Source organism: Ictidomys tridecemlineatus, chromosome 16 (assembly GCF_052094955.1).
Source record: "Ictidomys tridecemlineatus isolate mIctTri1 chromosome 16, mIctTri1.hap1, whole genome shotgun sequence".
NCBI lineage: Eukaryota > Metazoa > Chordata > Mammalia > Rodentia > Sciuridae > Ictidomys > Ictidomys tridecemlineatus.
The window spans coordinates 50955679-50968467 of NC_135492.1; the positions used below are offsets into that span (position 1 = coordinate 50955679).

Consider the following 12789-nt stretch of genomic DNA (forward strand, 5'->3'; position numbering starts at 1 on the left):
GATATTGCACACGCTGCAGTGTTGGAATTCTGAAGCCTGTGTATGTTGAGTTTTCTCAGTCTGGCATGCACAAGAGAATTATTCTAGCCTCAGTATAAAACCAAACGAGGCTGTTCTATAGTTGTGTGTCCTTGGATAAGTAACTTTGCCTCTCTGAGTCTCGAGTTTTTCAACTGTGGAGTGGATGTACTGGTATTTACTGCCCGTGGTTATTGGGAAGACTAAATGACACCCATAGAGGGCTCACTGCATATCTGGTGCCTAGTGTTTCTCAGTAAATAGAAGTTGCTGTGCAGCTCTGTCTCACATTTGAGATGTGCATAGAGGGGCAACCCAGTTGCGTTGGGACCAGTGCAGTAGTTAGGCTGCCATGGGAGGGAGAGGCAGTAGATACTCAGATGGTAGAGGGTTAGCACTCGGGGCCGTGCAGAGCGCTGTGCAGCTTGAAGAATGCCTTCCAGGATAGCTGATCCAACACAGCACCCACAGTAATCCCGTGGCCCTTCTCTTGAAAGAATGTTGATGGAATCCAGATGGCAGTTAGAAATGTATCTTTGTCATGTGGGATGAATGTTGGGAAGAGCACTTAATGCTCATTTTAGGTTGCGATTTGGGTTTCTTCTGATGAATCATAACATTTGAGAGAGAGAGAGAAAACACATATACTTGTGTGCATGAGTTGTTGGGGGCTTGGGGGCACTGAGGAAGGTATTTTTCCAGCCTTGGTTATTGCTGATGGATTTGAAGGGTAGATTTAACCACATAATCATCTCTTCCCCTCTTTAGAATATAATTTTTTTTCCCGTTTAAAAAGGAAAATGTTGTATTTTCATCGTTATTTTTTGGACCATGGCACTTTTATATATTTATATGCAGAGTTAGTGTTATAAAATAGATCTTCTTATGCTGTTGTGGGAAGGAACGTGCGGTGATGAGAGACGTTGGAGTTTCTGCAGAGCATCCTGAGCTTGCTTTTCAAATGATCTCGTTTGGAAACGATACATGCTTCTACCATTTAATTGATAAATCCATCTGTTAATCACTAGAAATGTGATCCACACACTTGGAGGGAATTCATTGCCGTGCTGTTTGGAAGGGGGTTGGAGAACGAGTTGGGAGAGTTTTAAAAGCATGTTGGAGCCACTCGACTGTAAGCAGAAGGGGGATTCTGAGAGGTGAGGTGTCGTCTTTCCCAGAAGGCTCCAGTCCTGAGGTTTCACTCAAAGGTCTAAAGGGATTCGAGGAAGCTGCAGCTGAGAACCTCCCAGGATTGGGCGGTGTGGTGGTGGAATTCTCTGATGCACATCAGAATGAAGCCCAGATACCTGTCTTCTCAATTAGGTTATTAGATCTCGACAAGCTCAGGGATACTCGGTACTGGTGAGGATGTGGAAAAATAGTAATAACTTATGCCTCCTTTAAAATTACCACTCTCTGGAGGGCAGCTCAGCCATGTCACTCAACTGCATACATTCAACCAACAATTTTCATTGCTAGGTTTGTATTAGCAACGGTGTTTGGCACTAGATTTTTAGAATCTAGGTTGGTACTCTCACTGTCGCTCCTAACAGCTGGATTGCTCAGGGTTCTGGGGCACATTGCAGCTGCTTCAATGAGAAGAGTGGGGATGGGGCTGTGTGTGTAGCTCAACTCAATTCCGGTGCCACCCAAAAAAAAAAAAAAAAAAAAAAGAAAGAAAAGAAAAATAGGGCAGACATGGACGTGTGATTGATGGTGGAAGAGCTCCAAGATTCTAGAATTAAGTGAGAGAAGGGCATAAGAATTGAAATTGTATAATCCCAGTTGCATGCATGACAAACAAGTATTTAAGAAGGTGGTGCATTAAAATATTTTGGAAAACATGAATAAAACGAAGAAGATGCTCCATGGGGAAGTAGGACTTTGGTTTGAAAGTGGCGGGATTTTTGCTGTACTTGAGATGGCTCACCGTGGGTGTGGGCATATTTTAGTCTAAGACCAATTAGGGGAAACCAGCAGCTTTTACCCGATTGCCACTTTGATGAGCGAGGGGTGTGCGGTTTTTTTTACCCTCCATCCTCACATTCACGTCTTTGTTTTCTTAACCCAAAGGACAATCAAGATGGCTCATCCAGCGAGGGAATCTTTGTGTCCAGAATAGTGGAGAGTGGGCCGGCGGCCAAGGAAGGAGGCTTGCAGATTCACGACAGGATTATCGAGGTAAGTGATGCTGGCCAGCGTCTTTGAACAGGCCCAACGTCATTGCCTTTTGAGTCTGGCTCGCAGCGCGATGCTTGGTTGGGGAGGGAGGCCTCAGGCCGGCCGGACGGCTGGGCAGGAGGTGTGCTTCTCTGAGGGTCGCGCCGGAGCAGGGGGCGCGTTGAGTGCTGTGGTGTGAAGTTGTTGCATATAGAGAAGCAGATGGTGAGTGTGTGTTCACGGCCCGCTCCTTCCTTTCACGCCTGCATCTGATTCGGATGCTCTGTTTGGGCTCTGTGCAGAACTGTTGGAGAGCTGGATGTTGGTTGGGACCGGATGGGTGGTCCCCGCTGCACCCACCCTTGTGGCCGCGCTTAGATTGGTCACTGGGATGTGATGGTGTCAGCTCTGTAGCTGGAGCCCACAGGGCACCGTGGCTTTTGCACCCTCGTTGCTGTCCTCTCTGCCGTTTGCCTGTTGTCACTGGTCACCCAGGGGTGAGTGGTGAGGGTAGGGTCCCCTCCCATCCTCGCCAGGTTTCCCTTCATTTGCACTTCAGACTTTGGCACACAGGCTTGGGTCTGCACTGGGGGAGGTGGCTCTCTGGGCCCTCCCATGCCATCCTTTGGAATAGATGTGGGCAGTGTCCCAGGGGTGCTCTGGGTTGCTGAAGGAAGAACATCCCTTGTTGCATCGTTTGGGCTCCATTTGCAAAACTTGATGTACGTGGCTACATTTTTTTGCTGTTTGTTGTTGTTGTTTGGCTTCATTTTGATTTCTGTTTTAATGGGTACACCCATATGTTGGGCCTTCTATTAGGGAGAGAGCAAATAAGAGTGTCCAAGATGATACCCTGGATCCCACAAGAAACTCGCCCACGGGCCGTGGTCATGATACAGTGCATCAGACAGGAAACCAGGAGAACAGCCCCGAGACGGTGGGTGTCTGTTGTTCCAGACACGTTTGTGGAGTGTCTGCATTTCCTCAGTGCTTTTGTGGCCTCTTCCAAAATGTGGGGTTGGACCGAGTGGGAGCTTGACCATGAGCTAAGCCATAAGTGGGGTTGCGTCACCCTGGCGTGTGGCCATGAGCTTCTCTGGGGAAAGGAACTTCCAGAAGACGGAACACTCTGGACCCGTTCTGCCAAGTGCAGTGCAGGGAGTGGAGGTGATTCATATCTTCAGCACCACACAGGGAAAGGGACCTGGATGATGGAGGCTCAAGGGTCTCTCCTGCCAGCGGGTGGCTGCAGGCTGTCCCTTAGGTATTCAAAGGGTACTTGATTTTGTCTTGAGGACAGTGGGAATATTGTTGCATGCCCTTTGACTGTCACTGGGGTCCTTAAACTTGGAACTGTTCTTGCCTCGAGTTTGAGGGTTACTCTTTCTCCTCCCCAGGTCAGGGGAATGGATTTTCCCTAACAGGAGTTTGCTTGGGCAAGAGCCCGTTTCTAAAGAGCTCAGATGCATCAAATGACTCTTTCAGAGAGCGAACGCATTTTCTGAGGCTCTGGTTCAGAAAGATAAGTGCAACCTCCGTTGCCAAGGGTCTGCTGGAACAGCCGGTCTCTCTGAGTAATGGAATGTCATTGCTCTTGTGTTTTGCAAATGAGAAAACTACAGCTGGGCAGGATTTTCTCTTGGCAAAGGGATGATCTGTATTTGAAATGTTCAGTACGGTTTCTGGTAAGTCACACTCCCCTCTTGGACGGTATGTAAAATATTAATCATGTTCCAGTGTTGAGATGGGAAGGGGGGTGCTCACAATAGAGAGAGGATCTCTGCGTAATTGCAATTGACACACCGTGCCCTTCCCAGGCAAGTTCTAATCTCTTTTGACATGATACAGTGATTCCCATGACTGAAAATATGTTCTTTGGTTCACCTCATCTGTGTCTGAGTGTATTGCCAGGGGCCACAAATTCGATTATTTTACGTGTGTGTTGGTATGTGTGTGTAGTGGGTGTGGGAAGTGTGGGTGAGTGGGTGGGGGGGCTCAGCACTGACAAGAGTCGGAGGTGCTCTTGTTTTCTACCACATACTTCAGGGGAGCCGCCAGATCTCCACCGTGAGAATGTGAATTCTTGCAAGATCCTGCTTATATTAACTCCAGAGAGGCAGACGGGTGTCGTCCTGTGCTCTGACAGGGCTATGTCTCCTGAACCAGAACATGGGGCCTCAGCCACATCAAAGCCAGTCCCAACACCCACTCCCACCCCAGTTTTTGTAGAACAAATATTTTAAAATGCCACTAAAGCCATTATGAAAAAACATTCACAAATAACACACACAGAATTGTAAAAATGTCGACTGCCAAGTAGTAGAAAAATAAAAGGAGATGGCTTCTGATAGTGGGTCAGTGTGTCAGCACTGGGTACCATGGCTTGGGAAGACGGGACACTGACAGAAGCTGTGTCTCTGTGTGGGGACAAGGTGGGGTGCCAGCTGCAGGGTACGGGAGGGCGGTGCAGGCAGCTCGGGCATCCCGAGTGGCCACCCAGGTCACATGTTTCCGCAGTGGTGAACTGGTCACAGTGGAGTTCTGGCCCAACCAAGTACAGTCTTCCTTTGATTTATAGGGAAACCACATTTCTAGAACTAACTCTCTCTCTCTCTCTCTCTCTCTCTCTCTCTCTCTCTCTGTATCTATGATAAAATATACATAATATGCAGTTGGCTATTCTAACCATTCTTTTTAAAGAGAGAATTTTAATATTTATTTTTTAGTTTTTGGCAGACACAACATCTTTGTTTGTATGCGGTGCTGAGGATCGAACCCGGGCTGCACGCATGCCAGGCGAGCACGCTACCACTTGAGCCACATCCCCAGCCCCAACATTCTAACCATTTTTTAAGTGACAGTTCCTTGGCATTAAGTTCTTTCAGATGTGGTGTAACCAGCGTCACCATCCACGTCCAGAGCACTTCCATCTTCCCCAGTTGAAACAATACACCCAGGAAGTATTAACTTGGCCCACCCCCCTGCCCCCCGCCAGCTCCTGGCGACCTGTCCCCATCAATTGGATGGGTACCTGGAACCGGGCCACATTGGCAGTTTTGGGTCTGGCTCATTTCACTGGGTGCTGTGTCCTCTGTGGTGCGTGTCTCAGGCTTTCCTTTTCTTTAAGGCTGAGTAATGTTCCTGTGTCTGGATATATATTGCTTATCAGTTCGTTCATGGATGGGCACTTGGGTTGATTCCACTTTGACTGTTGTGGGAAAATTGGCTTTGAACATGAGCGTATGATCTCTGTGTATTTCAACTGGGGAAAAGCCCTTTATGCTGTTGTGTGAGACAGACCCTGAGCCGGGTCTGTCTCCCGGGATTTGAAATTTGTGCTCAACACGGAGCCATTCCTTATGGCAGGGGTCTGTGTGCATGTGAGGACTTCTGTCACCTCTGGTGCCTGCACCACCCATCACTGTGATGGTGGAAAGCCCCCCTCCCCCAGATTTTCAAAGCTTCCACTGACAGGGCTGTGAGGAGAACCAGGGTCACACATTTGTCTAGCTCCAAACCTCAAGGCAGCAGCCAGGACAGAGCTGTCCCCTTCCTGTCTTCTGAGACTGCATCATGGCCGACTACTGGGCCTCTGCCTGGGAACTCCTGAGGCCTGGGAGGGAGCCCTGAGCTGGCCTGTGCTAGATCTGGGGATTGGCCTGTCAGGCCCCTTTGGATCAAGTGCCCTCTAGGCCACGTGGCGCAGGGAGCCTGAGCTGGCCACTGGCACTTCGTGTCCCATCTGCCCTGGTCCTGCGGGCAGACTCTCGTCCTGCCTCAGAGCTGGCTCTTGACAAACGGCAAGTTCCCACCTACTGTCTGCTTTGGGGCTCTGTTCTGGGTCTTCTCTGTACCCCCATACCTCTTAGCTGCCCCTGGCCTTTTTCGCAGCTTCTGACCCTGCTTCAGATTGCAGGTACTCAGTGGCTATTTGGAAACTTAGTTTCTCTACAGTATCTTTTATTTGTTTATTTTACTTTTTTGCAATACTGAAGATTGAACCCAGGTGTGGTTTACCACTGAGTTACACCACAGCACCTCCCCACCACACACGTTTTTTGTTTTTTTTTTTTAAACTGTGAGACAGGCTGTCACTAAGCTGCCCAGGTTGGCTTTGAACTCTCGGAGGCTGGCCTTGAGCTTGGCCATCCTCCTGCTCCTGCCTCTGGTGTCCCTGGGATGACAGATGTTCGCCCCCGTATCTGGCTCCACAATGTCCTTTAGACCCCTTGGGAAATGGTAACTGCCCCAGTGGTTTTTCTGCTTCTGGCCTGCTTTCTGAACTATCTGTTAAAGACCTCAGTGCCCCGCAGAGTAGTTACAGGAATGGGCTTCTATTCTTTCAAGAAGTTTGAGACCTTTGCTTTGGAGGAATCGTCCCAGTGCCCAACGCATGGCTAATCCATCCAAGCAGATTTCCTCACCAGTGTGACGCCTTTCCCTGGGGCACAGCTGTCCACTCTAGCCAGTCATGTTCTACTGTCAGTACTACCTTGGGAAATCCTTTGGGGAGGTGACACGTCGGGAACATGGCATCTCACAGCCAGTCCAGCTGGCTGGTCCAGCACTTGCTCAGTTGGCTTCCATGGGGAGCTGTGAGTGTTGTGACCACCTCACTTGGCAACACCCTAGGAAAGCCAAGACTTTCCAAGAGACCAGAAACCTCACCTGGAGGCACATGATGCTCGCTCGGCTCTCTCTCCACACAGTCTTTGTTGGCGTGGCCTGCCTGGAAGTTCACGCCCTTGTGCTCCCTCTCTTTTGGGATTCTTAAGGATACAGAGCTGCCATCCACAACTGCATTTTCTGCTGTTCTTCAAAAGGCTGTTGTGAGGGGGAGAAGGGAGCTGTCCCTGTGTTGGGCTCCTTGCCCTTGGTGTTAAATGACTCCCCTTAGCAGATGCATTGTTCTGCTTCAAGGCAGAGAACTGGATTCTCTGGGTACAATGAAAGTGAGATGTAAGCCCCCCAGCCCCCGCTTCCCCAGTTCCCAGTAACTGTTCCCCTACCAGCTTCTGTAAATGCACATTCATCTCCAAAGCACTGTGATTCACACACCCAAGGATCTGGTCACCAAAGCCCTGGCACCTCCGAGGCTGGGCTATCAACAGTCATTCTCTTCTGCATGCTCTTTGTTGAGCTGGTCTTGAGCTGGTCTGTCATTGCTAACAAGGTCCCCTGCCCAGAAGAAAGGATTAGTGTCTCCTCCCTCCCAGAGCCAGGCTCCCTTTAGCAGACTGAGCCCCACTGCAACACCACCCCCCCCCCCCCCCAGTAATGTCCCGAGCCCAGGTCCGCTGCAGAGTGGCATGTGAGGGAACCAGGCGGGCCTTTTATTTAAAGATGGAAGGGCCACGCTTTTTCATTTAATTTTATTTTGACATAAATTCCCACAAGCATGGATGCTGGTCCACTCTTGACCCAGATATTAGCATCTACTCTGTTTATCCTTCTCTATCTACTCCCCCTCCATTTTTTTTTTTTTTAAAAGAAACACCGTTATCCTGCATAAGCACAGGAGAGTTATCTAAGCCAGGAAATTAACAGTGCTTAATTAGCACTGTTACCTAATCTACAGAATATATTCATAATTCACCAGTAGTCCCCATAATGTCCTTTAGGGCAAAAGAAAATCCACTGTCATGACTTTTATTCATCTTTCATGTTTCTTTTGTCTTTTTCCTTAGAACGATTCTCAGTTTCGTCTTCTGTGCCTCTGATTATTTTATTTACTTAGCAGTGCTGCAAATTGAACCCAGGGTGCTTCACCCCTGAGCTCTGCCTCAGCCCATGCTATCCTTTATGTTGAGGCAGGGTCTCACCGAGTTACCCCGGTTGGCCTTGAACTTGGGGTTCTTCTGGCCCAGGCTCCCTAAGCAGCTGGGATCACAGGTCTATGTCGCGGTGCCTCTGGTGTTTTTAGACTGCAGCCAGATCTTTTGGAGAATGTCCCTGTAATTGAGTTTGTCAGAGGTTTTTTTCCAGCCCCTGTTCTGCAGTAAGCCTATTTTCCAGGGAGCTGCAGCTCATGGCCCTGGCACTGGTGCAGAAGTGTCTGGGTGTCTGTCTCTTATGAGATGCCGTGCCCAGAGCCTCTCTCCAGCAGAGCACCTCCCATTCCTGCCCACTGGAGTTTCCATGGTGTCCACACAGGGTGCTTCAGCAGGAGCGCTAACTGCAGAGAAGTCTCACATGTACCCTTGTGACCGTTCCTTCACACGAGTTCATTAAGAAAGCATTTTAAAATCGACAATACCTCAGAAGTGACTGGTGTCTCGTTGAGTTTCTTGAGTGGTGCTTTAAGACAGAGCCAGGTGCCTTTTATCACATTTGGAAGGTGTGTTAGGGGTGGCCTGACTTCACTGATGCTGTGAAGTGCGTGTCAAGTCAGTTTTTGTGGGAGAGGGCTGGGGGGCCTGGCGCACGGTGCATTCTAGATGAGTTTGCTGTGAGGTGGGAGGGCAGGGAGTGCCGGCAGTCAGAATTGGGGTTGGGAATTGCAGAGGGGAAGGCTCAAGGGCAGAGGAGCTGCCAAAAGCTCTGATTGGCAGTGATGCCACTTTCCCTGGGCGCTCAGAGCATGTGCCCCAGGCTGGGCAGCTGCAGCCCTAGGATGGCCTCTAATGAGGGTTAAACGTCCTCTCTCAGCCACAGAGAAGGCGGCTGGTGTGGTTTAGTGCCAGGCCGAGGGCAGCCCTCTCCGTGGAGACCTCCAACTTCTTGTGTCTTCCTGGCAGTACGTGGAACAGCATGGAGTCTGGGTCCCACCTACACCCCGCTGCCTGCTGCCACTCTGGATTCTCTTCATTTCTTTCACTGCTGATGGGTATTTGACAGCTCGAAGGAATCAGGAGGACCAAACCCCTCAGGGAGTTTCCTTTTGTGACCGCACCTCTGCCCTCCAAAGGAAAAATTCCAGTCAATTTTTAAAATAAGCTAAATGTTTTCATTTTTTTAATTTTAATATTTGGCAGAATGCTGGTGTGGGAAAAATTGATGGTATTGATTGTTAATCAGAAGATAGTGTTTTTGCTCTTTTATTTTTAATTTTATTATTTTTGGGGGGGTACCAGGGATTGAACTTGGGGGCACTCGACCCCTGAGCCACCTCCCCAGCCCTATTTTGTCTTTTATTTAGAGATAGGGTCTCACTGAGTTGCTTAGGGCCTCGCTATTGCTGAGGATGGCTTTGAACTCACAATCCTCCTGTCTTATAGAACAATCTTTGCTACGAAATGTGTGTTTTCAGACATGTTGATGTGAGAACTCATTAGCCAGGTACATGCAACCTGTGTGTCCCCAAAATGATTAGGCGTTGATTTAAAAATACAGAGAAATGAATCATTTAGAGCTATCCCTTGTCATAACTTGTTATAAAATCTTCACGATTCCCGAGTTCTTAGGATAACAGTGGAAAAACAACCAAGGGCAAGTGCACACCACCTTTGGGATGTGCATTGACTTCTCCCTCCAGCCAAAGGAGATGACTGGCACCAGGTTAATTCGCGGGGCACTTGGCGTCTCCAGTGGTTAAGCCACCTGGACTCTGGAATAGACGGCTTTAGAAACCTGTGTCTGACATTGCTGGCTCCGTGACCTTGGGAAAGCTTCTCCTCTGAGTGTTGCTTTCTTCTGCAAACCTGGGCCGTGTTGTCTGTCCCACAGAGTTGCCATCATGAAATGTTGCAAGCCTCTGGATACTGTAAATTTGGCCCCAGAAAAATTGCCCACAGGGGAGGAGCTGTGTCCCTTGTTCCTGCAGGTCTCTCGGGGCGTGGTCCTGGAGGTCTTCCAGGGAGCCCTCACTTAGATTCTCACGTGGTGGCGTGGTTCCATAAAAAAACTGAAATTACAGTTGCGAACAGACCATTTTAATTTGTTTTGAGGCTTCTTTTTGAAATTAGTGACCCTTTGAATCTGGACTGGGTGAGGGCTGCCGCTTCCTGAGGCCATATAAATCATGATAATTGATCAATCAGGAGTAATTCTGAATTTACATCCTGGTGTGAACAGCATGGTAATTGATCGCATGTGTGCTGACTTAAGCCTTCTAAAAATAAAGCCCAACAAGTGTGTGTTCAATATCAGCTATTTTTAAAGTGCCAGAACAGATTAGGGTTCCCCTTGTCACATGGACTCCAAGGAATATTGAGATGTTCTTCACATTGTGAAGAACTGGTGTTCCTTGAAGAAAGTCGTTCCTTAAGGTTGTGAGTTTCATTGAATTTCCTTTTAGGGTAACACTTTCATACGTTTGCAATGATGTAATTACAACAACGTAAAAAAATTGAAAACTACAATAAAGAGGCAAATAGAAGCACTTCTACTTAGTATTATCCTGACAAAAATTATCAGTTAGATCATTTAGCAATGGACACAGTGGCCTCCATGTTGGAATACGGTGGAGTACGGTGGGGCATGGAAACTGCATGTGGAACACATAATATTCCCATTACTTCTTTGAAACTTTAGCTTAAATGACTTGGGAGTACCTCAGGATTAAGTAAGATTTTGTTGCAGGATTATTATTAAATTTCTGATGCTTTGTTTCATTCTTCAAAATATCTTGAGTCCTGTATAAGATGATATAAACATAACATAGGCACTGGGACTAGAATCTGAGGTTCAAAGAAATGCAGAAGGGAAGAAATGGAGCAAAAAATTTTTTTCCTTATTTTTATTGAAATCTTGAAATTAATATTCTCAGTCAAGCAACATCTTAATTTTTGTTGTATAAAGATAAGTTGGAGAACTAGAATGAAAAGTCTTGCTTTTCCCTTTCCTTTTTTTGGGGGGTTGGTACTGGGGATTGAACCCAGGGGCACTTAATCACTGAGCCACACCCCCAGCCTTTTTGATGTTTTTGAGACAGAATCTTGCTAAGTTGCTGACTTTGAACTTGTAATCCTCCTGCCTCAGCCTCCTGAGCTGCTAGGATGACAGTCTTGTGCTACTGTGCCTGGCTTCCCCTTCCTTTTCGAGGACTAATGATATGGTAACAATGTTGTATAGGTTACAGTGTCTCCACTCAAATGCCCTAGCCCCAGTCTTGGTGCCTGGAGGGCCTGTCCCCTTTGTGTAAAATTGTAGAGATCCGATCGCAGAGAGCAAGGATGCTGGATTCTGAGCTTGGTGAAGCTACATTCAGAGAAACCTCATCTTGACCTTCATATCCACATCAGTCCTGCTGCTCCTTAGTATTCATAGGCCCGTCTTAACAGACTGTGTTTTGACAAAAATGATTTCTCCAGTTACTTTGAGTTAAAGGGCTTGTCCCGATGTACATGTATGAAGGGATCTGTATAGAATCTGGAGGGACGTGTGTGCCTGGGCACGTAAGCACTATTTTGACAGCAGGTCAGCTTGTGCCATTTTACCTTTGTTATGTGTGAGACTCAGACAAATTACTAGAGCCCCAGACAAATTGTATGAAGTTTCAAGCTGCTTTGAACATGGTCTACTGTTTATAAGAAATGAAAGAAGAGTCTTTGGGGCAGGTAGTACAACCTAAGGAGGCGGCAAGGGAGTCTTTTTTTTTTTTGACATCCAGGTTTAGTTACCTGGGATGCACATCCTAGGTAAGCTCAGGTTCCTTTGCCTGGTACATGAAGCCACTCAAGTGAGATGCAGAAGGTCTCCTCCATTGGATTTTGAGCTTAGCACAATATACAGGGAATTACCCTGATGGAGAGAGAAGAGGATGGAAGGAGGTTGTGTTTGGTTACACAGTTACAATTTTAAGGCATTCAATTATTTGAGCTGTTTGTGACCTTTATTATAAAAGGATCCCAGATCTCAGAGAGCTTTTAGAACTTGGCAACGATTCAATAGGAGAGAGACATCAGGTGTGCCTCCTTTCATTCTGAATTGTCTCTTTCCAGGCTTGATGAGTGTGATGCATGTAAGAAATACAAACCAGAAGTCTATGAAAATACCGTCACACGGTCTCCTGAGAGAACCCACCGTTACACTGCCAGAGATTGCACAGGAGGGTTGCTCATGCAGCTCAGCCATAGAGGGAACTTGTCGAGCTGGTGGGAGGCCCTGGGCTTGATCCCAAGCACAGGGGGGGAAAATTATGCAAGAGAGAAAATTAGTCCTTCTGTGTCATGGGGCAAGGGGACAAAAAACAACCCTTTCATCCAGGGAGTATTCCCAGATTGAGAGGTAGCCAGTCGAGCTAGCTAGCATTTCCTATGGAACAGTAATCCTTCATCACCTGATCATTTTTTGCCATGTATGCACCACCTGTTTAGCTAAACACTTGACATTTTCCTTTAAGCAATGTTAACTTAAATTTATTTTAAAGGGTTAGTGGAAATGGAATTTGTCAGTGTAGGTGGGAAGCCATTTGCACATGCTGTTAATAGAGGATAATAGTAAAAATAGTTACAAGGAAAACAGTAGATTTCAATTCGATGCTTTGCTTGCTGAGAACTGTGATCCTTGAGCTCTGCTTTCTTTTAAGAGCAAAAATTATTCCGTAGTGCTTAGAAGTTGGGATGGTGACTGGGAGTAGCCCGGGGCAGCGTTTGGGATGAGGGTCCAATTCTGTTTTCCATCTGGGAAAAGCTTTGAGTGTGTTCCACTGTGGAAAGCCATGGCAATGTC

At 47.5% G+C, this 12789-nt stretch overlaps 1 protein-coding gene across 3 annotated transcripts in view; it reads left to right on the top strand.

Annotated features, from left to right (window-relative positions):
* Pdzrn3 (PDZ domain containing ring finger 3) overlaps nt 1-12789 on the top strand; it is a 201683-nt gene that overhangs the window by 20478 nt on the left and 168416 nt on the right. For all 3 annotated transcript variants that reach the window (XM_078033578.1, XM_005333884.5, XM_078033580.1), the window contains one exon: nt 2092-2199. In XM_078033578.1, coding sequence (XP_077889704.1) covers nt 2092-2199 — 108 coding nt within the window. The remainder of the gene's footprint in view (nt 1-2091; nt 2200-12789) is intronic.